Source organism: Carcharodon carcharias, chromosome 2, assembly GCF_017639515.1.
Source record: "Carcharodon carcharias isolate sCarCar2 chromosome 2, sCarCar2.pri, whole genome shotgun sequence".
In the NCBI taxonomy this organism is placed as follows: domain Eukaryota; kingdom Metazoa; phylum Chordata; class Chondrichthyes; order Lamniformes; family Lamnidae; genus Carcharodon; species Carcharodon carcharias.
The window spans coordinates 229,288,482-229,315,323 of NC_054468.1; the positions used below are offsets into that span (position 1 = coordinate 229,288,482).

Below are 26,842 nucleotides of genomic sequence, written 5' to 3' on the forward strand. Positions count from 1 at the left end.
TCTTTCCACTTGCCACGTTGCTTCTCCTTTAGCTTTCCAACTCTCGCAAGGCACCTTTCAGGCCATCCTCATTTGGCACTCTCCGCGTCCGCTTCCCTGCCGCTTTCCGGGACATTCCGACGCTCGCGTTCCCGGTACGTCTGCAACAACAACAACAGCAACAATAACTTGCATTGCCTTTGGTTGCTGAAGCAGGATACATAAATGCAAGCCTTTATCTTTTTCTCTTTATAGTGCCGTTAACCTCGAAAAATATTCCAAGGCGCAACACAGGAGTGTATCAAATATGAAGGTGCGTAAGGAATTTTGAAAGGGAGAGAGTGGTAGAGGAGAGGGGAGGTTTGGGGAAGGAATTCCAGAAGCCTTGGCAATTGGAAGGCACGGCCACCAATTGTGGAGCAATTAAAATTGGGGATGAGCAGAAAGGCCAGAATTGGAGGAGTGCAGAGTTCTTGGTGAGTTGTATGGCTGGAGGTGGTTACAACGATAGGGAGTGATTAAATCATACAGGCATTAGAATACATGTAAATTTTAAAATTGAGGCTTTGCCAGACCAGTAGCCAGTGTAGGCCAGCAAACTGAAGGATGTTGGCAGAACAGGACTTGGTGCAAATTAGGGTAGGGGGCAGAAGGGTTTTAGATGACCCATGTTAGACTGGTGTTAGAGAGAGCGCAGAAAAGATTCAAGAGAATGGCTCCAGGGGCATAATTTTGCAAGTCGGCGAGTGGGGGGCTGGGACCACTCACCGACGCGTAAGCGGTGATGTCGGAGGGATCTCCCAATGTCACCGCACCCAATTTAAACTTTCAGAAAGGCAGGGGGGGCAGCAAAATCAACTGCGGGCCTGCCAAACTGTCAATGGCCAATTGAGGCCATTGACGGGGTCAATTAAGTAATTGAAGGACCTGCCCGTCCAACCTTAAGGTCGTCGGACAGGCCAGGAGCCTGGGAGTGAACTAGAAAAAACGTGAAACCTCATCCACCAGCGAGATGAGGTTTCATGTAGGGTTTAAAAAAATTTTAATGAAGATTTCGTAAAAATTATGGGCATGTCCCAACTCATGTGACATTGTCACCTGAGGGGACATGTAAGGGAAATTTTATTTTTCTATTTTTGTCTTTTTTACATTTCCAGCTGATCTCCCTGAGGCTGCACTTAGCCTCAGGGAGATGAATGCGTTCTGTCGTGCGCGTGCGCAAAAGTACACACTCTCAATTTTGGGATTTCCCCTCCCCCCACCACCCCCCCCTGCCTGCACAGGGAGCGTATAGCGCTTCCATGCAGACGTCACGCTGGGCGGACCTTAATTAGCCCGCCCACATAAAATGGCGGCACGCCTCCGATCGGGGGCACCGATCGGAAGCGCACTCGTACACGCCCACCCATCAACTAACCCCCCGAAGGGGGTGGTGGGGGGGGGATTTCAGCCCTAGGAGTGAGGAACTTAAGTCATGTAGACAGGTTGGAGAAGTTGGGACTCTTTTCTTGGAGGACAGGGTTGATAGGATGATTTGATAGAGATATTTAAAGTAATGAGGGACCTGGACAGAGTAGATAGGGAGAAACTGTTCCCATTGGTGGAAGGATGGAGAACCAGAGGGCACAGGCTTAAGGTGATTGGCAAAAGAAACAATGGAGACATGAGGGAAAACATTTTCACCAGCAAGTGGTTAAGATCTGGAATGCACCGCCTGACAGTGTTGCGGAGGTAGGTTCAACTGAGGCATTTAAGAGGGAATTGGGTTATTATCTTTAAAAAAAAAGGCATGTGCAGGATGACGGAGAAAAGGCAGGGGGAGGCACAATGGGCTGAATGGCCTCCTTCTGTGCTGCTACAGTTATGTGACTACTCTGTGAAGTTTATGAGGCTTGGAAGGTGGAAGGTGTGCCAAGAATGGATTGGGATAATCAAGTCTGGAGTTAAGGACATGACAAAGCGCAGCCAAACCCCTTGTGGCTGGGAGACAGGGCCATATGGTCATATTATCTCTAGATTTTTGTGGTGGAATGTGACTAACTTAGAATTTACAGGGTAACTCCCATCTATGCCCCAGTACCAGGGAACATATTTATTTGAATAATTTGTATTCATTTAGGTAAATTTTCCCACTGCTCCTTCCAGCATGGAGCCTTGTCATCGGGAGCACACAACAAAGTATTGCATAGGAACTCTCCACCTACTGAAAATAACCCAGGAAGGAGAAGGAGGGCCTCATAGAGACCCCCTTAAGATCATGAGCAGGTTTTGTTGAGCTGGGTGTAGTATAAGATAAGTCGCTAACAAATCCAGTTGGAAATTCAGGAGAAAATCCTTTAGCCAGAGAGTGATGAGAATGAGGGAAACTATTTCCTTGGTTGGAAGAATCCAGGACAGGGGGGACACAAATTTACAATTTGAGCTAAGCCTTTCAGGAATGCAATTAGGAAGCACTCTTTCCTGTAAAGGGTCGTGGGAATGCGGAACTCGCTTTCCCCAAGAGCTGTGGATGCCGAGGATCAACTGAATGGTGCAAGAGGTTCGGGGGGCTGAATGGCCTATTCCTGTTCCCAAGCCCCCTGTGTTGGCTTGGATGGGTGCACATTTGTGCGTGTATGCATTCTGTTTGAAATGACTCCATGCTCCCCCAGCAAGTTCCCAACAAGTGTGGCGGTGGTGATGTGAGAGCATTAAGGCTGCACCATTTCAGGCAGCTCATTCAGTGCAGAGCCCATTACGGCCGAACCAGTTTGACCGGTCTGGCTTTCAAAACATACCGAAGCACTCTGATTGGGGACTGGCAGAATGTCCGGCACTTCGCGTCGCTGCCCTTGACGCATGAACATCGACTCGGTTCTCGTTTCCGACGCTTCAGAGGGTTCCCCAGTCCATATGGAACAACTTGCCTGTGAGGACAAAAATAACAGTTAGATATCCAAGCGGCACCAGTGAACAACGGGGCATTCCTAGATTGAGAATATCGTCTATGGAGTGTAACTATGGTTCAGTGGGCAGCTGCCTCTCACCTGAGTTAGAAGGTTTAGTGGGTTTGAGTCCCTCTGTAGAGACTTGAGTGCACAATCCACGCTGACACTCCGAGCGCAGTCCTGAGGGACTGCTGCGCAGTCGGAGGTGCTGCCTTTCAGATGGGACCAAGTCTGCCTTCCCAGGTGCATATAAGAGATCCCATGACATTATTCTGAAGAACAGATGGGTTCAGCCCAGTGTCCGGGCCAATACTTCTCCATCAACCCGCATCACTGGAATAACTCATCTGCTCTTTGGTCACATTGCTGTTTGTGGGAGCTTGCTGTGCATTAACTGGCTGCCAAATTTTCTACATCACAACTGTGAATATGCTTCACGACTACCCCGTGTTGGCTTTATTGACGGAGCATTTTGAAACATCAAAAGGTCATGAAAGACTCTCCATAAATGCAAGACTTTCTTATTCTTTTCACAAGGATCTTTGTAGAAGGTAGTGCGTGTTGGAACATGAAAGTATGTACACAATACATTGTGGTCTTAAGATTCCTGAGCTTGCAAAACCTGAAAGTTGGGTAAAGGAAAGAATTTGGACCTTCACCAGTTTTCTGCACGGTGAGAAATGTCTGATGGGGTGGGGTGGAGCTTTATCTGTCTGCCTGCATGCCCCTCCCCCCATGCCAATACCAGAGATGGAAGCAGAACTGGGCTGATATCTTCAGGCATCTTGAATTCTCTCACCTCCTCCTCAGTTGGCAATGCTGGGCCTTTAAAGGGGCACTGCCACCTTGGACTGAGTTGGGATCATTGCTGTTTGGATAATCCATGGGCTAATGCTTCAGGGTTGTGAAGATAGAAGCTGACAGAGCTGAAACCCATCGTCAATTGGACGAAGCAAAGGAACATGGGATTTCTAGTTGCTACATAGACCACAGGCCATCTAATTCACCTTTTACCGTTCTGGATAGTCACACAATCCAACAATAATGGAGTTGTTGACCAATCACATTGATCAATCCCTATCAATGACTCTACAACAAACTCTGGTATGAGGTGAGGAAATGGCCAGTGATGGAGAGCTTTGGGAACCATAAACCCAGAGTCACTTGTTCGTCCCAAGGGTACACTCACTGCACATTACTTCTCACTATCACTCAAATACCATATCCCAAAACGGTCCTTTCTGAAAGAAATCAGCCTAATTTACTTTGGAATAAATCAACGGGGGTCCCTGTTTCATTAGGATAAAGACAGAAAATGCTGGAAAAGCTCGGCAGGTCTGGCAGTGTCCCTGGAGCGAGGAACGGAGTTAACGTTTCGAGTCTGTTTGACTCTTCTTCAGGACAGAAGAAGAACTCTGAGGAAGAGTCATACGGACTCGAAACGTGGGGCGGGGTTTCTCGCACCCACCCACCACCAGGATCTTCCGGTCCCGCCGCAAGTCAATAGACCTCGGGCTGGAGCGCCGCCTCCCCCACCCCCCCCGGCGGGTCCCACCCCACGACAGGGCCGGAAAACACCAGCCGTTTAACTCCGTTTCCCTCTCCACAGAGGCTGCCAGACCTGCTGAGTCCTTCCAGCATTTTCTGTTCTTATTTGTGATTTCCAGCATCCCCAGTGTTTCGCTTTTGTTCCTGTTTCACTGTTTCCCTAACAAGCCTGTTCCATGGGATGGGAGCATCGCTGGGCAAGGCCAGCATTTGTTGCCCATCCCTAATTGCCCTTGAACTGAGCGGCTTGCTAGGCCACTTTAGAGGGCAGTTAAGAGTCAACCACATCGCTGTGACTCTGAAGTCACACGTAGGCCAGAGCAGGTGAGGATGGCAGAATTCCTTCACTACTGGACATTAGTGAACCGGATGGGTTTTTACGACAATCGCCAATAGTTTCATGGTCACCGTCACTGAGACGAGTTTCACGTTGTGGATTTATTCATTGAATTTAAATTCCAGCGGCTGCCTGTGGTGGGATTTGGACCTGCGCCCCCAGAGCCATTGGCCTGGGCCTCTGGATGACCAGTCCAGTGACGCTCACTCAGTGACACCGATTACTCCCTCGCTGAAATAATGGCCAGGGTTTTTGCGGCCCCGCCACAGCGAGTCTCTCCCCACCCCGGCGGATACGCTGAACCACTTAAATCTCCACTCATTTCGGCGGGACCACAATATCCTGCCAGGTGGGAGAGGCCGTAAAATCCTGGCCAGTGTTTCAGGATAAAGAAGGTGGAGCTGAGGGCACGGGGAAAGGTGTGGACAATGCATACGCCAACAGATTATTTCACCTAGACCGTGACTGCAGAAAGGGGACACTGTTAACAGCCTAACACTCGTGGTTTACATTATGTTTCCTCCAGAGAAGTACATCCTTGTTTCAGTCCCTCCGCTGTGATTAAGGTTCTACAATGTACTGCGCCTTCAACTAGCTGGATTCAAACATTCTTATGAGCCCCTATCAAGCAAGATGGAAGGTATATTTTTTTTTTATATACATGTGGTGTTATTTTGGCAGATTGGCCTGAATTTACTCTCTGACTCTGTGCCCAGAGTGCAATTCCATTTTCAAACGCGCTACGTTAACCCTAGGAAATGAAAGCCATGTGTGACCACTGCACGCAGTGCTGATCAACGTTCTTAAAGGAGCATTTTCTGGGATGCATACACTGAGATGCTAAGAGTAGACCTGGCACTTGCTTGTAATTAGAAGGGGAAAACTCAGACACGATGTTGCTTTAATTTACCCCACCTGCTTTTTAAGTGGAACGATGTCCCCCCCTTCTCTAAAATTCCTACATTGCAATAGTGACTACACTTCAAAAGTACTTTGTTGGCTGTAACATGCTTTGGAACATCCTGAAGCCTTGAAAAGCACTGTATAATTACATTTTCTTTTTAACAATGTTTCCCCCTTCCAAGTATTTATTCACTTCATTTGAAAAGGCTATTAGGGATTATGAATCCGCTGCTGTTTCTAATGAGAAACTCCAGGTTCTAACAGCCCTACAAGCAATGTTTCTCCTCCTCCCCATTCCCAGCCTTCTTTGGATGATGAGTTTAAACTGATGTCCTCTAGTTACTGCTTCATAGGAGGTCCTGTGGCATAATGGGCAGCGTCCCTACCTCTGAGACAAAAGGTCCAGGTTTGAGTCCCACTCCAGGTTCCGATTCCTGAGCAAGTGTTGTGGTGAAACAGGTTGAGTATCAACCTACAAATCCACACCCCAGTGGTAAGAATGGGAAGGATTCCTGGTCAGCCATGCGATGGACAGGATGTTGGAGCCTCTACCATCACTATCCACAACTCCAGACTACAACGTGCATGTGGAAATGTGTGTTGCTATGGTAACTCAGACTCACTAAGTGAACTGTAACACACCATGGCTAGTTACCAACTGACAGAAAATATATTTCCTCATTTACTTTGTTAAACCCCTCATCATTCTGAAGACATTTATCAGTTATCCTATTAGCCTTTCTATTCCAGTAATAGCAAAACCACTGGTTTTAATTATCTAAACTGTTACAGGGGTTTAGCAGGTTAAGTTAGGGCTAGGCTTCATGTACTAGGCTTGTAGTCCCTTGACAATTGATAATTGACATCTTTAAGCTGATTTTGTTCCTATCGCACATTTTCCTTATTTTAAACATTGGAACATAGAAACATAGGAAATAGGAGCAGGGGTAGGTCATTCAGCCCCTCGAGCCTGCTCTGCCATTCAATATGATCATGGCTGACCTTCTAACTGAGAACCATTTTCCCACAATATCCCCCATATCTCTTGATGTCTTTACTAACTAGAAACCTGTCAATCTCTGTCTTGAAAATACTCAATGACTGAGCCTCCACAGACCTCGAGGGTGGAAAATTCCAAAGATTAACCACCTTCTGAGTGAAGAAATTCCTCCTCAACTCAGTCCTGAATAGCCTACCCTTTATTCTGAGACCGTCTGCCTTGGTTCTAGACCGCCTTCCCCCTCCCAGGAGAGGAAACATCCTTCCTGCATTTACCCTGGCGAACCCTGTAAGAATTTTGTATGTTTCAATGAGATCACCTCTCATTCTTCTAAACTCCAGAGATTACAGGCCCAGACTCTTTAATCTCTCCTCATAGGACAATTCCACCATCCCAGGAATCAGTCTGGTCGACCTTTGTTTTGCTACCTCCATGGCAAGTATATCCTCCCTTAGGTAAGGAGACTAAAGCTGTACGCAATATTCCAGGTGCGGTCTCACCAAGGCTCAAAATAATTGCAGCAAGACATCTTTACTCCTGTACTCAAATCCTCTTGCAATTAAGGCCAACATACCCACTGACAAGGGTGGTGTTGTTGTTGTCTGGCGCACTGACCTCTACCTCATGGAGGCTGAGCGTCAACTCGCAGACACTTCCTCCTACCTTTCCCTGGACCATGACCCCACCACTGAACATCAAGCCATTGTTTCCAGGACTGCTACTGACCTCATCTCCTCTGGGGATCTTCTTCCCACAGCTTCCAACCTGATAGTCTCCCAACCTCAGACGGCCCGCTTCTACCTCCTACCCAAAATCCACAAACAGGACCGGCCTGGTAGACCGATCATGTCAACCTGATCCTGCCCCACGGAACTCATTTCTCGCTATCTTGACTCCCTTCTCTCTCCCCTTGTCCAGTCCCTTCCCACCTACATCCGTGATTCCTCTGACACCCTACATCATATCAACAATTTCCAGTTCCCTGGCCCCAACTGCCTCCTCTTCACCATGGACGTCCAATCCCTCTACACCTCCATCCCCCACCAGAATGGTCTGATGGCCCTTAGCTTCTTCCTCGAACAGAGGCCCGAACAATCCCCATCCACCACTACCCTCCTCCGTCTGGCTGAACTTGTTCTCACACTGAACAATTTCTCCTTAAACTCCTCTCACTTCCTCCAGATAAAAGGTGTGGCTATGGGTACCCACATGGGCCCCAGCTATGCCTGTCTGTTTATGGGGTATGTGGAACATTCCTTGTTCCAGTCCTACTCCAGGCCCCTCCCACAACTCTTTCTCCGGTACATCGATGATTACTTCGGTGCTGCTTCATGCTCTCGTCTGGACCTGGAAAAATTTATTAATTTTGCTTCCAATTTCCACCCCTCCATCATTTTCACATGGTCCATCTCTGACACTTCCCTTCCTTTCCTTGACCTCTTTGTCTCAATTTCTGGTGATAGACTGTCCACCAATATTCATTACAAGCCTACCGACTCCCACAGCTACCTCGACTACAGCTCCTCATACCCCGCTTCCTGTAAGGACTCCATCCCATTCTCTCAGTTCCTTTGCCTCCGTCGCATCTGTTCTGATGATGCCACTTTCAAAAACAGTTCTTCTGACATGTTCTCCTTCTTCTTTAACCGAGGTTTTCCACCCACGGTGGTTGACAGGGCCCTCAGCCGTGTCCGGCCCAACTCCCGCGCATCCGCCCTCACGCCTTCTCCTCCCTCCCAGAAACATGATAGGGTCCCCCTTGTCCTCACTTATCGCCCCACCAGCCTCCACATTCAAAGGATCATCCTCTGCCATTTCTGCCAACTCCAGCATGATGCCACCACCAAACACATCTTCCCTTCACCCTCCCGGCGGCATTCCGCAGGGATTGTTCCCTCTGTAACACCCTGGTCTACTCCTCCATCACCACCTACACCTCAACCCCTCCCACGGCACCTTCCTATGCAACCGCAGAAGATGCAACACCTGCACCTTTACTTCCCCCCTCCTTACCATCCAAGGGCCCAAACACTCCTTTCAAGTGAAGCGGCATTTCACTTGCACTTCCCTCAGCTTAGTCTACTGCATTTGTTGCTCCCAATGCGGTTTCCCCTACGTTGGAGAGACCAAACGTAAACTGGGTGACCGCTTTGCAGAACACCTTCGGTCTGTCCGCAAGAATGACCCAAACCTCCCTGTCGCTTGCCATTTTAACACTCCACCCTGCTCTCATGCCCACATGTCCATCCTTGGCCTGCTGCATTGTTCCAGTGAAGCCCAACGCAAACTGGAGGAACAGCACCTCATCTTCCGACCAGGCACTTTACAGCCTTCTGGACTGAATATTGATTTCAACAATTTTAGATCATGAACTCTCTCCTCCATCCCCACCCCCTTTCTGATTTTTCCCCCTCCTTTTTGTTTTTTCCAATAATTTATATAGATTTTTCTTTTCCCACCTATTTCCATTACTTTTAAATGTATTTCCATCCATTGTTTTATCTCTTCCTTTTAGCCTATTTCAATCCCTTCCCCCCACCCCACCCCCACTAGGGCTATCTGTACCTCGCTTGTCCTGCTTTCTACCCTTAATTAGCACATTCCTTTAGATAATATCACCACCTGCAACACCTCTTTGTCCTTTTGTCTGGGACATCTTTTGGTTATTTCCACCTATCACTGGCCCTCTAACCAGCTCTACTTGTCCCCCCCCCCCCGCCTCCTTAAACCAGCTTATATTTCACCCCTTTTCTATTTTTCATTAGTTCTGTTGAAGAGTCATGCGGACCCGAAACGTTAACTGTATTCCTCTCCGCAGATGCTGTCAGACCTGCTGAGTTTTTCCAGGTATTTTTGTTTTTGTATACCATTTGCCTTCCTAATTTCCTGCTGCACCTGCATGTTAGCTTTCAGTGACTCTTGGACAAGGACACCCAGGTCCCTTTGTACATCAGCACTTCCCAATCCCTCACCATTTAAGAAATATTCTGCAATTTTGTTTTTCCTACCAAAATGGATAACTTCATAGTCTTTCAGGTTATATTCCACCTGCCACGCTCTTGCCCACTCACTCAGCCTGTTTAAATCCCCTTGAAGCCTCCTTGCATCCTCCTCACTTTCCCACCTGGTTTTTGTGCTGCCAGCAAACTTGGAAATATCACATTTGGTCCCCACATCCAAATCATTGGTATAGATTGTGAATAGCTGGGGCCCAAGCACTGATCCTTGTGGTACCCCACTCATCACAGCCTGCCAACCTGAGAACGACCTGTTTACTCCTACTCAAACTTCAATCAGTTACCCCTTAATCTTCCATCGACAAAGAAATACAAGGTTAATCTATGCAATCTATCCTCATAATTTAGTGCTTTTAGAAATAAGCAATGGGTGAAATGTCAACACGCAGTGCGGCAAATGAAATCATAGCCGCACAGTTGGGATTCCTTGGTGACGAAATAGTGTAATAATGTAAAATGCAGAAATTATACAGTCCTGGTGGGCTGCTTTTCTTAAGGTGGTAATTACTTTAGTCAGGCAGCAGTCAGCCGGGTCATTGAAGCTTTGCAGAGTGACCCCCTGCTCAAAGTGTGGAATTAACCTCGGATTTCACATCAGAAACTGTTGAAGCAAAGGGAGGGATGAATTTCAATTACGTCTGCGATTTGGCCACAGTTGTTGAGGATTTGGGATTTCTCAACAACAGCCCGGAGACAATTGCAACTGAACTTTACAGGAATGCGCAGGAAGGCCCGTGAGTTGCATGTGGATTTGCTGATCTTATGTAAGCAGCATTAGAGACCCTACTGCGCGGTGCAGCTCTTGCTCTCAAGGTGGACCTGGGTTGGGTGTACAGCTGACGCACGATAGGCACTAGCCCCACTTTAGAGCACCATGGATTGTCACCATCATTGCCATGGCCACCATCATCACCATAGCCAAAATCATCACCTTGGCATATGACATTGGGTTGCTGAGCATATTCTGTCTTTTGATTAGTGCTGGAGAATCAGGGCAACAATAGTCAAAATTATTGCAACTCCTTTGCTTCGAATTCTAATTGGGGTTTAACTGATAGCCTACAGCGATTTAAAGTTTGGCTGGATATTCAACGTTCTATTCATCAGCTTATCTTCCCACTTTCAAAAGTGTGTGTTCCTAAATCTCTCTGCTCCTTTCATTATTTTAACTTTCAGCATACATCTGTCATTCCTCTATTACTTTCTCAATCTTTAAATCCCATTGGTTATAGGGATAGACTGTTGACCCAGTTGTTCACCAAGGTCCAAGTGCCCTATTGTTCCCATTATTGGCTTTCACTGTGAGCAACTTTCAGGCATCAATATTTTCGACCTGAGGCTCCAGCAATTTTTGGGCCAATGTCTCTCCTTATTCTTCCTGTCAAAATCAACTCACATGTCTTCATATTAAATGTCATCAGATATCTGCCTGAAGTTGCTTACAGCTGTCCTGATAGTCAACCAGCTTGCCTAAGTCCAGTCTTCAGCTACTATTTCTCCCCTATTCCATTGTGAGGTGTGATGACCCCACAAACACTGACCCTTTGGGACACCACAGTTCAGATTATCCAAGTCCCTTCCATCAACCGTCACTCTCCAATGATTCCGGTAGATTGGTGAGGGATCTCCTATTGCCACTAGGTCAAATGTTGCTTTCAGGTAGGTGTTAAATCAAGGCCACATCTGCCCTCTGAGATGGATATAAAAGATCCCATGGCGCTATTTCAAAGAAGAGCAGAGGAGTTCTCCCAGGTGCCCTGGTGAACACTTATCCCTCTACATGCCTAAAAATAATCTGATTATCTCACTGGTCACCTAACTCACTGCTCTTCTACTCTTTTTGGGAGCCTGCAGTACTCAATTTAGCACCCATACTTATCTACATAACAACAGTGATTGCACTTTAAAACATACTCAATCAACTTTGGGGTCTCCTAAGATTGTAAAATTCTCTATATAAATTCTTTGTTTTCAATCATTTCTATGGAAGGAAAATTGATAAAGGGTCTGGGAGTCTTTCTCTCCAGACTTCACACTCTCACTCCACCCAAATGATGTTGGGCCACAAACACTCTCCTCCATCTTTACCCCTTTTTAAATCCAACTTTTTAAAAACTTATTTTTATTTATTTGCTCATCTTTTTTATCCTCTTTCTCCAACCACCTCCCCCCTCAACCCTCCCTCCCCCACCCCACCCCCCACCCACCCTCCGTCCCTGCCCCCCCCCACACACACACACACACACACACACACACACACACAGGGCCGTCTGACACTTGTTTCTACGTTGTACTTTCACAGAGCGCTGACTCTTGTTCTGCTATTGACACCTTCTGCTATTTTACTGTTATGGCACTATTAGCACATTCTTTAGTCTTTACCATTACCATTAACACTTCCTTTGTCCTGTACCCATGACATCTTTGTCAATCTCTCCTCAGCTCCCACCTATCCCTGAGCTTTTATCTGGCTCCACCTGCTCCACCCCATCTTAAACAGAATAAAATCCATCACATTTCTAGTCTTTAGCTCTGAAGCAGAGTTGGGCAGAATCGAATTGTTAACTCTGCTTCTCTCTCCACAGGTGCTAACAGACCTGCTGAGTTTTTACAGCATTTTTGGTTTTCATTTCACATTTCCAGCATCTGCAGTATTTTACTTCCATCGTGATGATGTAGAGCACCAGCTTTGACAATTTGCTGAAACCTCATGGATAGAATGAATGAATGAATGAACAAATGAATGAATTGCTACTCAGAGCATTTGCTGTCTCTCTCTCTTTCTCTCTCTCCGCTAATCATACTGACCCATTGTACAATTTGTTGCAATTGCAGCAATACTTCTGTGTTCGTCCACAGATGCCTGACGGCTGAAGGGATATAATTACAGCACCACAAAAATACCTCAATATAATGAAAGCTGATCTATGAAGTTAAATATAGTATACAGACAAAAAGTCCCACCCTGCACAATAAATTATTGTTGCAAGCAGTTCTAGAGTACGTTGGTGTGTGTGAGTTTGTCTACGTGTGTGTGTATTTGTGTGTGCATGTATTTTTGTAAATGCATGTGTAGATGAGCCTATAAATAAAAGAGGTGAGATGCAGAAGCTCAGTAGTTTTTATAAACCTATAAATCCATGTAGGTTATCTGTGACCTGTCTTGCAAAGAAGCAAAGAATAATAATTTCTATTGCACCTTTCATGTACTCGGAACATCACAAAGCACTTCACAACCCATTAAGTATTTTTGAAGTGCAGCCACCGTGGTAATGTAGATAACACTGCAACTAATTTGTGCACAGCAAGCTCCCACAAACAGCAATGAGATTAATGGTGAGATAATCTGTTTCAGTGATGTTGGTTGAGGGATAAATATTGGCCAGGGCACCAGGGAGAACTCCCCACCCCTCTTTCAAAAGTACCGAGATCTCTTTCAGCCACAAGAATGGCTGACAGCGCCTTTGTTTAATGTTGAAGCTAAAAGACAGCACCTCTGGCAATGCAGCACTCTCCTATGCATCAGTCCACATTTAATGCTGAAATCTCTGGAGCATGGAGTGAATCCGTCACCTTCTGACTCAAGAGGCAAGATTGCTACTTACTGAACTGTTGCTGAAAAAGCTCAACTGATGTGGAGAATGCTGGATCGTAAAGAGGAGGTAGAGAACAGGAAGAAATGGGAGGGTGAAAGAGGGGGGTAAAGAGAGAGTGGGAAACCAGGTAGAACAGGCCAAGAGAGAGAGTCGGCCTGTAGCATGTCAGCTGTGATGGTGGTGTAGTGACACTACCAATATTACGTGTCGATCTTCTCATGTATTGTATCCACTTGACTTTCAATTACCTAATTTAGAGATTAGGGCTGAGGTTACTGAGATCATAGATACTGGAAGAGACGCCAACGGGCCACTTCTCCAGGGCAAGCACAGAACCTCTGGCTGCCCCTAAGGAAAGGACACAGGCTTCTTCCTACTTCACAGAATCACAGAATTGTTGCAGCACAGGAGGCCATTCAGCCCATTGTGTCTGAACCAGCTCTCTGAATGAGCAATAGTGCCATTCCCCTGTCTTCTCCCTGTAACCCTGCACATTCTTCCTTTTCAGATAATTTTGAATGCTTCAATTGACCTTGCTTCCACCACACTCTCAGGCAATGCATTTCAGACTATAACTGCAAGAAAAAGATTTTCCTCATATTGTCCTTGCTTCTTCGCCAATTGCTTTAAACCTGTGCTGTTTCGCTCTTGATCCTTTCACAAGTGGGAACAATCTCTCCCCATCTACTCTGTCCAGACCCCTCATGATTTTGAATACTTCTATCAGATCTCCTCTCAGCCTTCACTTCTCCAAGGAAAACAGTCCCAACTTCTCCAATCTATCATCTTAACAGAAGTTCCACATCCTTGGAACCATTTTCATGAACCTTTTCCACAATCTCTCCAATGCATTCACATCTTTCCTAAAGATCGGCACCCAAAACTGGTGGGAATAGCTGATTTACACAGTCAAAATGGGCTACCCACTGCTCTGAGATACTCAAACCAATCCAATAGTGGATGGCAGAACTGCCCATGTGTTTTGATCTGGCAAAGCATTTGATGGTTGAGGAGTTGGGAGTGATAAGTTCATTAGGCTCATCCATGGCCGAAAGCTATCTTGGGAACCCAGTTGGCGTAGGTTCTGTTGGGTCCATTGGTTGGTGTGTAATGGGTTATCAACTAACAAGGCAGCCACGAAGCTAGGTCAAGATGTAGGAGAGGAAGTGTGACTGTGTGCAAATTTGGCTGCCATGTTTTCTACTTTTCAGCATCAACGACACCAAAAACAATGTCCTTCAATGGCTATGAAGCACTTAGGGAAGTTGTGAAAAGTGCTACATAAATGCAAGTTCTTTCTTTCCAACTTGACCCTCTTTTGAGTTAGGAGCCCACACCTATTCCATGTTTGACCACAAAAAAGTCTTTAATAAATAATTTTTGTACCACAATATTTAACAAAATTAAACTTTTTCACATAAAGCCCAAAGATTTACATGATCGTTTTAAAATTTAAGCCACAATTTTTCATTTCTTACAATAGAATTTTTTCATCAGTTTTTCTAAGATGAACCAGGACAGTGTGATGATCAAAGGTGTGTCCACACCTGGAAACTTCACACCTGGAAACATCACACCTAGAAATGTCACACCTAGAAATGTCACAGCTGGAAATATCACACCTGGAAATGTCACACCTGAATGTGTCACACCTGTATGTGTCACACCTGGAAATGTCAGACCTGGAAATATCACACCTGGAAACATCACACCTAGAAATGTCACTCCTAGAAATGTCACATCTGGAAATGTTACACCTGGAAATGTCACACTTGAATGTGTCACACATAGAAATGTCACACCTGAATGTGTCACACCTGAAACTGTTACACCTGGAAATATCAACACCTGGAAATGTCACACCTGAATGTGTCACACCTGGAAATGTCAACATCTGGAAATGTCACACCTAGAAATGTCACATCTGGAAATGTTATACCTGGAAATGTCACACCTGAATGTGTCACACCTGGAAATATCAACACCTGGAAATGTCACACCTGAATTTAACACACCTGGAAATGTCACACCTGGAACTGTCACACCTGAAAATGTCACACCTGCAAGTCTATGACTTCAAACTTCTAGACTCAAACATTCCATTCATAAAGCAGCACAATTCATAACTGAGCTGATAAGATACCAATGAACAAGTATTACATATTTTAAAACCGAAGAAAAAGATGGAAGATTGTGATTAGCCTCCAACTGACCTGAAAATGGGCCATTTCATAACTAATGGTTTTAGGTATTTCACTACTTAGAGTTTCAGACACTGGTAGAAATCTGAGGAATATATTTGCAGATGTGACGCTGGGTCAGCAATGTGTTAGGTATGAGAAGTTTGATGAGTATTATGTACATGTAGGTTTATTAAAACCTTATCCAAATCATAGCGTGCAGAAAGAAGCCATTCAGCCCACTGTTTCTGTGTCAGCTCCTTGAGAGACCTTTCCAATGCACTTCTCTGCTCTTCCCTCATAGCCCAGCCATTTGTTCTTTTCAATTCTCTTTGAAAATTATGTTTGAAAAGTGCTTCCACCGCCCTTTCAGACAGTGCATTCCAGATCACAAATCACTGCACAAAAAAAAGTAAATTCTCCTCATCTTGCCTCTGGTCCTTTTTCCAATTATCTAAATCTGTGTCCTCTGGTTACCACCAGTCAGCCCTGTGGAAACAACTTCTCTGTCTAAACCCCTCATAATTTACAGCACTTCTATTAGTTTTCCCCTTAACTTTCTCTGCTCCAAGGAGAACAATCCCAGCTTCTCCAGTTTCTCCACATAACAGAAGTCCATCACCCCTGGTCCCATTCCCGTTAATCTCCCCTACACCCACTCCAAAGCCTTGACATCCTCCCTAAAACGTGGGGCCAAGAATTGAACACAATTTACTTCTGCTAGAGCCTAATTAGTGCTTTATAAAGGAGGGAAACAGAGTTATCGTTTCGAGTCTGTATGATCCTTCTTCAGAGCTAAAGAGAAGTAGAAATGTGATGGAATTTATACTGTTTAAGAGTTGGGGGGGATCAGGCAAAGCTAGATAGAAGGTCAGGGATAGGTGGGGGCTAAGGAGAGATTGACAAAGATGTCGTGGGCACGAAATAAAGGGAGTGTTAATGGTAGTGGTGAAGACTAAAGAAGGTGCTGATAGCCGCAGAAAGGTAAGAAAGCAGAATGTGTTAATAGCAGAACAAGGGTCAGCACTCCATGAAAGAACAACATGGAGCAAGTGACATAGCCCTTTATGGGGGTGGGGGGAGGGGACAGTGGTTGGGGAAAAGGATTATAAAAGAGATTTAAAAAGGGGGGGATGAAAAGGGATAAAACATTGAATAAAAATGAAAATAAGTAAATAAAAAAATGAAGAATTTTTTTAAAAAGGGATTTAAAAACAGGTGAAGACAGAGGAGAGAGTTCATGGCCCCTGCTTTGTGAATTGTTTACATAAAGGTGTGTGTCAATGTATCCGTTTGAAGCAAAACAGAATCAAAGTGGAACTAGATCTGTTACTGTTACAACTCACATTTATATAGCGCCTTTTATTCATGTTGCAAATGCTGTGACAACTCAGTGCATGGTCTAGTTGTGATTAAGAGCAGCGGATACTAATCGAGGAAAGGTTAGGGCACATATATAAGAACCAGTTCCTACCTGTGTGTAGGGGGGACTGTGGGAAAGGGAAAAGTAGTCTGCCGATGCTGCCAGACCTGCTGAGTTTTTCCAGGTAATTCTGTTTTTGTTTTGCGTTTATACTAGGTTTTGTGAATGGACCTATGTTGAAGGCACACTGGTTCCAGCTTCTTCCTTTGCCAGATGGATGTTCACCTGAATAACACCTTTCATGTGTTAAAAACATTACAAGGTGCGCTCAGCCAATTATGAGGAAATATTAGGGCAGCTGACCCAAAACTTGGTCAAAGAGGTGGGTTTTAAGGAGAAACTTAAACAAGTTGAGAGAGGTGGAGAGGTTTAGGGAGGGAATTCAGGCAGCTGAAGACACGGCCGCCAATGGTGGAGCGATGGAAATCGGAGATACGCAGGAAACCAGAATTGGAGGAGTGTAGAGCTCTTGGAGGGTTGTGGGGGGGGGGGGGGGGGGTGGGTGGGGGTTGGGGGGGGGGGCGGTGGGGGTGTTGGAGGAGTTTACAGAGATAAGGAGGAGTGAGGCCATAGAGAGATTTGAAAGTAGAGCTTAGAATTTGAAAATTGAGGTGTTTTGGACAGGGAGCCTATGTAGATCACCAAACATAGAGGGGTGAATGAGGTGAACTTGGTGCAAGTCAAAAACAAAAAAACTGCGGACGCTGGAAATCCAAAACAAAAATAGAATTACCTGGAAAAACTCAGCAGGTCTGGCAGCATCGGCGGAGAAGAAAAGAGTTGACGTTTCGAGTCCTCATGACCCTTCGACAGAACTTGAGTTCGAGTCCAAGAAAGAGTCGAACTCAAGTTCTGTGGAAAGGTCATGAGGACTCGAAACGTCAACTCTTTTCTTCTCCGCCGATGCTGCCAGACCTTCTGAGTTTTTCCAGGTAATTCTGTTTTTGTTTTGGTGCAAGTCAAGATGTGGGCAGAAGAGTTCTGGATGGTTGGGAGGCCAGCTGGGGAGGCATCGGAGTATTCAAGTTACGTGGTCCCAAAGCTTTCTGGAATAGCTGGATCTGACTGAAAATAATTCCTGCTCAATTAATCCGCTGCAGAGACCACTTACCCTGGTGTGTTGACCCAGACAATGCCTACATGGCAGAAATAAACGCACTCTGTGTCTTGCATGTTGCTGCAGGAGCAGCGCTTCTCCCTATGTCGAATCGAATGGACCTCCCCCAGTCCCTGATCGCCGGTTGTCTCTGAATTGGCTAAGTCTCCAGCAGGAGGCGCCGAACTCCCTGTGGCAACAGAAAAAATATGAAGTACTGGGGAGGCACTTAAAATGGCGTTGGGCACTTTCACTCCATTTCCTTTGGTACTCATTCACAGGACACTGGTATTGATGGTAAGACCAGAATTTATTGTTCATCCCGATACAGCTGAGTGGCTTGCTAGACCATTTCAGAGGGCACTTAAGAGTCCAGCCACATTGCTGTGGGCCTGGAGTCACGTGTAGGCCAGACCAGGTAAGGATGACAGATTTCCTTCCCCAAAGGGCCTTAGTGGACCAGATGGGTTTTTACAAACAGTCCAGTAGTTTCATGGTCACCATTATTGGTATTAGCTTTTTATTTCAAACGTAATTAACTGAATGAATTTGAGTTCCATGGTGAGATTTGAACTCATGACTCCAAATCAGTAGTGCAGGCTTCCGAACTATTAGCCCAGTAAGATAACCATACCGTACCATACCAATAGGACAATTTTAGTGCTTTAATTATGAATAATATCATTTGGGCCACAGAACGTTGTGTATCACATCAAAGATTCAACGTCTCCCTGAGAGACAAAGAGGGAAGAAGATTACAAAGTTACAGATTCTGCAAAAACGATTTGCAAGACTGATGGTTCTAACCTCTCAATTATGCTATCATGAAGGACTGAGCAGGCTGTGGCTCTTTTCTCTAGGAAAGAGAAGGTTGGCAGGCAAACTGATTGATGTGTTTAAGACTATGAACGGGTTTGACAGGATAGGGATGTTTTCACCTGTGGGTGAGTTCAAACCTCAGCTTCACAGAAAAAGGACCGTTGGCTCAACTGGTCCATGTTGGTAGTTATGCTCCATATGAGCCTCCTCTCACCCCTACCTACCTAAGAAGAAAAACCTTCCATTCCTTTCTCGCTCATGTTTATTTAGCTTCTCCCTAAATGCATCTATGTGAGTCGCTTCAGTTACTCCTTATGGTAGCAAGTTCTTGGTGCTCACCACTCTCTGGGTAAAGAAGTTTCTCCTGAATTCTTATTGGGTTTAATAGCGACTAGCGTATATTTATGGCAGCTATCTGGCCTTCCCACAAGTGGAAACATCTCCTCTGCATCTACCTTATCAAAGCTTTGCTCAGACTTGCATCAGATCATCCCTCGTCCTTCTCTTTTCTAGTGACGCCTCCTCCGCTGGAAGTAAGATATGGCGAAGGATTCTGAGGCCAGAGAAGCAGTCTGTCACAGGCCCAGGATAGGTGAGAACATCCAAGATATTTGTAGCTGTATAAGGCAGCCATCCACCCTGTACCCTCTAGTTTTGGCCTCCCTATTTAAGGAAGGACAAACTTGCATTGGAGGCAGTACAGCGAAGGTTCACTAAATTGCTCCCTGGTCTTGCTCCTATTTCTTGTGTCCTCATGCACCCTCAGGTGTGATGTTCACGATGTATTAGAACCGAGCTGAGGAAAAGTGTGCTATCTTGGCTCATTTGGTAGCACGCTCACCTCTGGATTACAAGACTCCTGGTTCAAATCCCACTTCAGGGACTGAGCACAAAAATCCAAGGCTGACACTCCCAGGGCAGTACTGAGGGCATGCTGCACTGTTGGAGGTACTGTTGGTGAGGACGAGGTGTTCAACTGAAGCCCTGACAGCCTGCTTGGGTGGGCATGGTGCTAACTTGAAGAAAATTGGGGGAGTTATCCCCAGTTTCCTGGCCAATATTTATCCCTCAAGCAACATCACACAAAGGAAGACGATGAGCTGGTTAATGTCACGCTGCTGCTTGTAGCAGTTTGCTGAATGAAAATTAGCTGTCGTTTGTCCTTCCAGCCTTCAAGAAGTAACTCATTGACTGCATTGCCAGAAGCCAACTTAATGTCTTGTGGTCATGAAAAGTGATATATAAATGCAAATCTTTCTTTCAGAGAGAGAAAAAAACAATTGCCAAGGTTACAGCTCAGCAATGAATTGAACTGATTCACAATTAGGAAGGTCCAGAAATCTTATGCTGCTGTTGTCGGTTATGGTCACTGCGATTTTTCAAGACAGGGAATGGGAGTGGGAGTGGGGGGTAAAGGGTAGTTACTCAGAGGGCAGCTTTTTGAGGTCGTCGGGCGAGCGCAGCGGGTGGGCCCAGGAACAGCCGGGCAACAGCCCACCACCCACAGTCGGCCCCCCGAACGCGAACTCACACTGCCGGGCACTGAAAACTCCCCGGAGGCAGAGAGCTGCGTCAGGCGGCTGAAGAATTTTAAATCCTTAAATAAAGATTTTAAAACCCCCGGAAAAATTTTCCACACGTAAGAATCACTCAGCTGAACACGTCGACGATAAAAATTCCGCTCAAACAATTTTGAAAAAAATTATCATCGGAAGCCTCACCCCCCCCCACCTCAAAAATCCAAAGGCTGCCTGGCCGATTCGCCCGCCCACCAACCATAACGTTGGACAGTCAGTGAAAAATGGCAGTCAATTAGTTGATTAATGACCTTATTAGGCCTCTTAATTGTCGGAGGATACGCCGCCGACTCTCGCATGTGGCCGCCGACCGAAATATCGCGCGCCATTTTACTCCCGATCGGGTCAGGCACACGCCCAGCCGCCCGTGGGACATAAAGTTCTGCCCAGGGTGGCAGAGGTTGAGAAGTGGTGCTCCACGAGGATCAGCGGGACCACCGCTGTTCACAATTTACACCGGCGATTCGGGCTTTGAAACCAAATACACAATTTCTCAACTCACGGATGGCACCAAGTTTGGGGGCAGAGTGGGTCAATGCTGCGGAGGACTGCAACAAGTCACAGGAAACTTGCAGAACGGGTAAATGGTTGGCAAATGGAAGTTCACCTCCGATAAATGTGAGGTTGCACGTTTTGGGAGGAAGGGTAGGGAGGTCACTTATGACCTGGAAGGTGTGAGTCGAGGTGGGGTAGATGGACAAATGGATCTCAGAGTACAAATATACCCATGGCTCTAAGTTGGGCCGCAGGTTAGCAAGATCATTAAAAGAAAGCAAACCAAGCCCCAGGCTTTTATTTCTACAGGGATAGAGTTGGAAAGTGGGACAGTTATACTAAACCAGTATAAAACCTTGGTGGGATCGCTCTGAGTACTGTGTGCACATCTGGTTGCCATTTAATAAAAAGGATATAGTGACACTGAAGAGGGTGCAGAGGAGATTTACAAGGATACTACCTGAAATGGGTGGGTATGCATGATCAGGAAATAATTGACAGGCTGGGTCTCTTCTCCTGAAAAAGGGCAGCTGAGTGGTGGCTTTGTAGAGGTATTAAAAATTCTGAAAGGTTTTGATTGAGTGGATACAGAGAGAACGTTCTCTCCTGTCGGGAAGAGCATAACTAGAGGCCGGCGATAGAAGATGGTCACAAGAAATCCAACAGGGAATTCAGGAGAAACTTATTTTCCCTAAGATTGTTAAGAATGTGGAGCTCATTAGCATAGGAGGCGGTTGAAATGAATAGAAAAGATGGACTGAGGGGAAGCTAGACGAGCTTATGAGGGACAGAGGAATAGAGGGTTACGATGGTAGATTTCAACAAGGAAGGATTCAAGGAGGCTCGAGTGGACTAGCATGGACTGGTTAGGCCGAAAGGCCACATTCTGCACCTTGTATCCTTTGTACGAGTCTCACTGTGATAGTCCTCTGTTTCATTGGTCCTGCTTCTCGATGGAGTCAGAAACCACATTAATATGGACACCACCTTTATCTGCCAGAAGTCAGGACATTGAGCTGCCAAAAGATGAATGGTAATCAGGGGCAGAATCCATTCTGGTGGACATAAACGTATGGATTGATAGTGCGAGCCACATGACAATCACCCATTCCCTCCTATCATTGTGGACATTCAGGAATCTAATGAAAATTCGTTGCCTGCTCAAATCAATTGCAATCCCTCGTCCCACAAACGATGATACACCCCAGAACATGTGCTCAGTTTGTGTAGGTGTTGTGGGAACCCAGACACCCTCCCAGTGTTTAGGAATAAACATTCTATTGACTGGGTATAAAGGTTACAAAAGGCTTCCAGCACAGAAACAGACCACTCAGCCCAAACAATCCCTGCTGGTGTTTGTGCTCCACACCAGCCTCCTTCTGCCTTAAACTACATCAGCATATCTTTCTATTCCTTTCTCTCTCATGTACTTATCTAGCTTCCCTTAAAATGGATCTATACAATTCACCTCAATTACTCCTTATGTTGGGGAGTTCTGCATTGTTTGGTTATGGCCACAGACTGTCATTGCAAAACAGGAATGTCCTAGAACTGGAATGTACAAGCACTGGAGATTATGGTTAGGTGGTTATGGGCATGGAAGGAATGTTCGTGTTGTAGCCTGTCAGTCTGTGAATCTCCAAGGGAAGAGTACAAAGATACAAAAATAACAATCACCATCTGCGGAAAGTGATTAAGCTGAAACTGTCCTATCGTCTTCTGAATTTGAACTTTCCCCTCACCCCACAGCACCACCCACTGCACCACCGCAGCACCCACACCACCCCCCCAAACCTTTCTCTCTTGTAAATCTGTGATTTCATCAAAACCTTGGCAGCTATTTGATCCAGTTAGAGAGTTAAACAATATGCTGAAGCATACCTATTCACTGAGCTTTGCTCTGTTTAGAACAAAATTATGCTTCTATCATTCTGGAGCAATTAACTCTGACACATCGCAACAGCAATAGAACAAAGAAAATATATCGGGCTGTCCAAGGTGAAAGCTGAGACAGAATACATTGTTTGCAGCTCTCTTCGATAAACTCCTCACATTAAGCTTTCCCAGTGTAGCTCCACAACACACAACCATCCACGTTGCGAAGGTTGCTCATGGCTCTCTCCTAGAGGTACTGGGACAACAAAAGAATTCATATTTGCACAGGCCCTTTCATGACCTCAGGACATCCCAAAGTGCTTTACAGCCAACGGCATCCATGGGAAGTCTACAGTCACTGGTTGCGATGTCATGGAGGCCAAGTGGTGCGTCGCAAGCTCCCACAAACAGCAATGTGATAACCACAATCTGTAACAGTGTGTGGGGGGGGGGTGACACCTTGGAGCGCCCTCCTGATCCACAGCAGTGAGCCATGAGTTTTTCTAAGTCCGCCTGAGAGAGTTTAACGTCTTCTCCAAAAGACTGCGCCTCCGGCGTGCAGTGACCCCCTCGGTAGGTCAGCGAAGACCAGAATTTTACGCCGTTCGTGCGGGGAGCGTGCCCGACCCGGAATTGCGTGAAATTGCGCGGGAAGGCATCGGGCACATGCGTCCCGATGTCACGGCGCTCACACCCGACAAAACGGTCAGCGGGCCAGTGCGGGAGCCGGCAGCAACGCCCGCCGACAATTAAACGGTCAGTTAATCCACTTGTCAGCGATTTTACATGGCCCGTCCACGTTTGCGATTGGCGGACAGGCCAAATGGCCAGGCTGCCTTCCCGTTTTCAATACAAAAATGCATCCAAATCCACCCCATCAGTCGACGCTCGGTAATCAGCAGAGTGATAGAAGGTGCCATTGAAGGTTCTATCAAGCGGCATTTACTTAGTAATAACCTGCTCACTGATGCTCAGTTTGGATTCTGTCAGTTACACTCAGCTCCTGACCTCATTACATCCTTAGTCCAAACATGGACAAAAGAGCTGAACTCCCAAGGTGAGGTGGGAGTGACTGCCCTTGGCATCAAGGCTTCATTTGACTGAGTGTGGCATCAAGGAGCCCTGGCAAAACTGGAGTCAATGGGGATCAGGGGGGAAAACTCTCTGTCGCTTGGAGGCATTTCTCACACAAAGGAAGATGGTTGTGGTTGTTGGGAGGTCAGTCATCTCAGTCCCAGGACTTCACTTCAGGAGTTCCTCAGGGTAGAGTCTGAGGTGCAATCATCTTCAGCTGTTTCATCAATGAACTTCCCTCCATCATAAGGTCAGAAGTGGGGATGTTCGCTGATGATTGCACAATGTTCAGTACCATTCACGACTCCTCAGATACTGAAACAGTCCATGTCCAAATGCAGCAAGACCCTGGACAATATTCAGGCTTGGGCAAGTAACAATCATTGCCACACAAGTGCCAGGCAATGACCATCTCCAACAAGAGAGAATCTAACCATCTCCCCTTGACATTCAATGGCATTACCATCACTGAATCCCCCAGTATCAATATCCTGGGGGTTATCATTGACCAGAAACTGAACTGGACTAGCCATATAAATACAGTGGCTACAAGAGCAGGTCAGAGGCTGGGAATTCTGTGATGAGTAGCTCACCTCCTGACTCCCAAAAGCCTGTCCACCATCTACAAGGCACAAGTCAGGAGTGTGATGGAATACTCCCCACTTGTCTGGATGAGTGCAGCCCTAATAACATTCATGAAGCTTCACACCCTTCAGGACAAAGCAGCCCAATTGATGGGTACCCAGTCATCACCTCAAACACTCACTCCCCCCACCACTGTTGCACAGTGATAGCAGTGTTATCATCTCTACAAGATGCCCTGCAGCAACTCACCAAGGCTCCTTTCACAGCACCTCCCAACCCACAACCACTACCTCATAAAAGTACAAGGACAGCAGACATGTGGGAAAATTACCACCTGCAAGTTCCCCTCCAAGCCACTCACCATCCTAACTTAGAAATATTTTTTTCTTAATACCTTCACAGGATGTAGGCATCGCTGGCCAGGCCAGAATCTGTTGCCCATCCCTAATTGCCCTTGAGCTGAGTGGCTTGCCAGACCATTTCAGGGGGCAGTTAAGAGTCAACCACATTGCTGTGGGTCTGGAGTCACCTGTAGGCCACACTGGGTAAGGATGGCAGATTTCCTTCCTTGAAGGACATTGGTGAAGCAGCTGGGTTTTTATAGCAATTGATTATGGTTGTCATGGTCACCACTGCTGTTTATATCAACGTTCCTTCACTGTCGCTGGGTCAAAGTCCTGCAACTCCCTCCCTAAGCAGCACTGTGGGTGTACCCACACCACATGGACTGCAGCGGCTCAAGAAGGCAGCTCACCCACCACCTTCTCCAGGGCAACTAGGGATGGATATTAATTTCTGGTCTTAGCAGTGACACTCACACCTTGTGAAGGAATAAAAAGAGGGGGGGGGGGTGGTGGTGGTGGGGGGAGCGGGGGGGTGCAGAGAGACGTGCCTCACAGCAAGTGCACTCTTGATGGGACACTGCAGACAGTGGCTCAGCACTGGTCTCTCAAACACACGCTCCCATCCCAGCCCTTCCATCATAGCAGGCTATTTTGGTATGACCGGCAGTCACTCTATCATTCGGACAGTTAAGAGAGTTGTGTCGTCGTCGTCGGAGGAGGAGGATGCCTGCAATGACCCTGAGCAACCACTCCATGACAGGAGCAGTCTCTGCCGGCTACATTCCTGAGGTTATGTGGAATGGTAATGAAGGAGGTTCACCTGTCGCAGAAACACGATCAGCTTTTCATCTTGGATGTGTGACGGCTTTGAAAGCTTCTACCACACCCCCCCCCCCCCCATCACCCCCCACCCCTCTCCAACTCCAGCTGCCTGCTGTTTGAGATATATCTTGTTCCTGTGGGGGCGTGGGGAAGGGGAGAATTCTTTTTATTCCTGAGTTCAAGGGAGCCACAAGGCAAAAGGAAAACGCAAATAGACCAAAAGTTACACAGAACCTGCAAGGATTCCAAAAGATGCATTAAAAAAATACATATATATATATACAGTGGATTGGGGGAAAGAAACACTGTTTTGAAAGGGCACTATTTAAACAAAATAACACCTGAATTCTGACCTCTACAGACAAGGGTAAGCAGCAAAAAACTGGACTCAGAACCCCAGCACCTATCACCCCAATGTTTTTCTTTTAAACGTTTTGAACGTTTTAAACGTTTTGAAAGGGTGCTGTTTAAACAAAATAACACCTGAAATCTGACCTCTACAGACAAGGGTAAGCAGCAAAAAATTGGACCCAGAACCCCAGCACCTATAAATATATATATATTTAATATATACTGTGGACTGGGGGAAAGAAACACTGTTTTGAAAGGGCACTATTTAAACAAAATAACACCTGAATTCTGACCTCTACAGACAAGGGTAAGCAGCAAAAAACTGGACTCAGAACCCCAGCACCTATCACCCCAATTTTTTTCTTTTAAACCTGATTATTTTTCATGAGATTCGTATTTAGCATTATGGGCAGTCTCTCAGTCAATGATGCAGGATTCGTGCTCCCTTGACGTATAGCCCCATTGGTATGCCTCTCATCTGGTGGCTTAGAAGGGGAGCTGGTTCATCAGTATAATCTCGATTCAGTCATGAATGCGATACCTCCCCCCCCACCAACCCCCCCAACCTCCCCCCCACCCCCCCTTCCCCCGCCACCTTCAGGGATTGGAGAAAGCCCAGGCTGTAACACTCACCTCCTGAAGTCAGATACGGGGTGAGTGATATCGCCAGAACGCAGTGGATGAAGAAATTCATCTCCGCGAGTTGCACGGACAAAGGCACCAGTATATTGTTCCAGGGTACAGGGTAAATCGTCTCTGCAGAAGATTCCTTCGGGTACCTTTAACACATCTGCATCTTATGAAGGAATGCAGGCTTGACTGGGGTTTTTGAATCCAGGCAATGCACACAAACAGGAAACTCTGTCTCTCTGTCTCTCCCTCCCTCCCTCTCTC

General features: G+C 46.3%; 1 protein-coding gene across 1 annotated transcript; it reads right to left on the reverse strand.

The window, feature by feature from the left end:
- On the reverse strand, positions 1 to 26,842 carry si:ch211-202p1.5 (uncharacterized protein LOC103909337 homolog). Its single transcript, XM_041182846.1, has 4 exons — positions 26,582 to 26,842; positions 18,022 to 18,196; positions 2,757 to 2,885; positions 1 to 140 (listed from the first exon to the last, which is right to left on the reverse strand). Exons 1-4 carry the CDS (start codon positions 26,640 to 26,642, stop codon positions 29 to 31), a joined length of 477 nt encoding a protein of 158 aa, XP_041038780.1. The 5' UTR covers positions 26,643 to 26,842; the 3' UTR covers positions 1 to 28.

Coding starts and splice junctions, on each gene's coding strand:
- si:ch211-202p1.5 (XM_041182846.1), bottom strand. CDS start 26,642: ATGAATTTCTTCATCCACTGCGTTCTGGCGATATCACTCACCCCGTAT. Junction 2,886..18,021: donor GTCTGGGTCAACACACCAGG/GTAAGTGGTCTC, acceptor TTGTCCTCACAG/GCAAGTTGTTCCATATGGAC. Junction 141..2,756: donor TCCCCAATCAGAGTGCTTCG/GTATGTTTTGAA, acceptor TTGTTGTTGCAG/ACGTACCGGGAACGCGAGCG.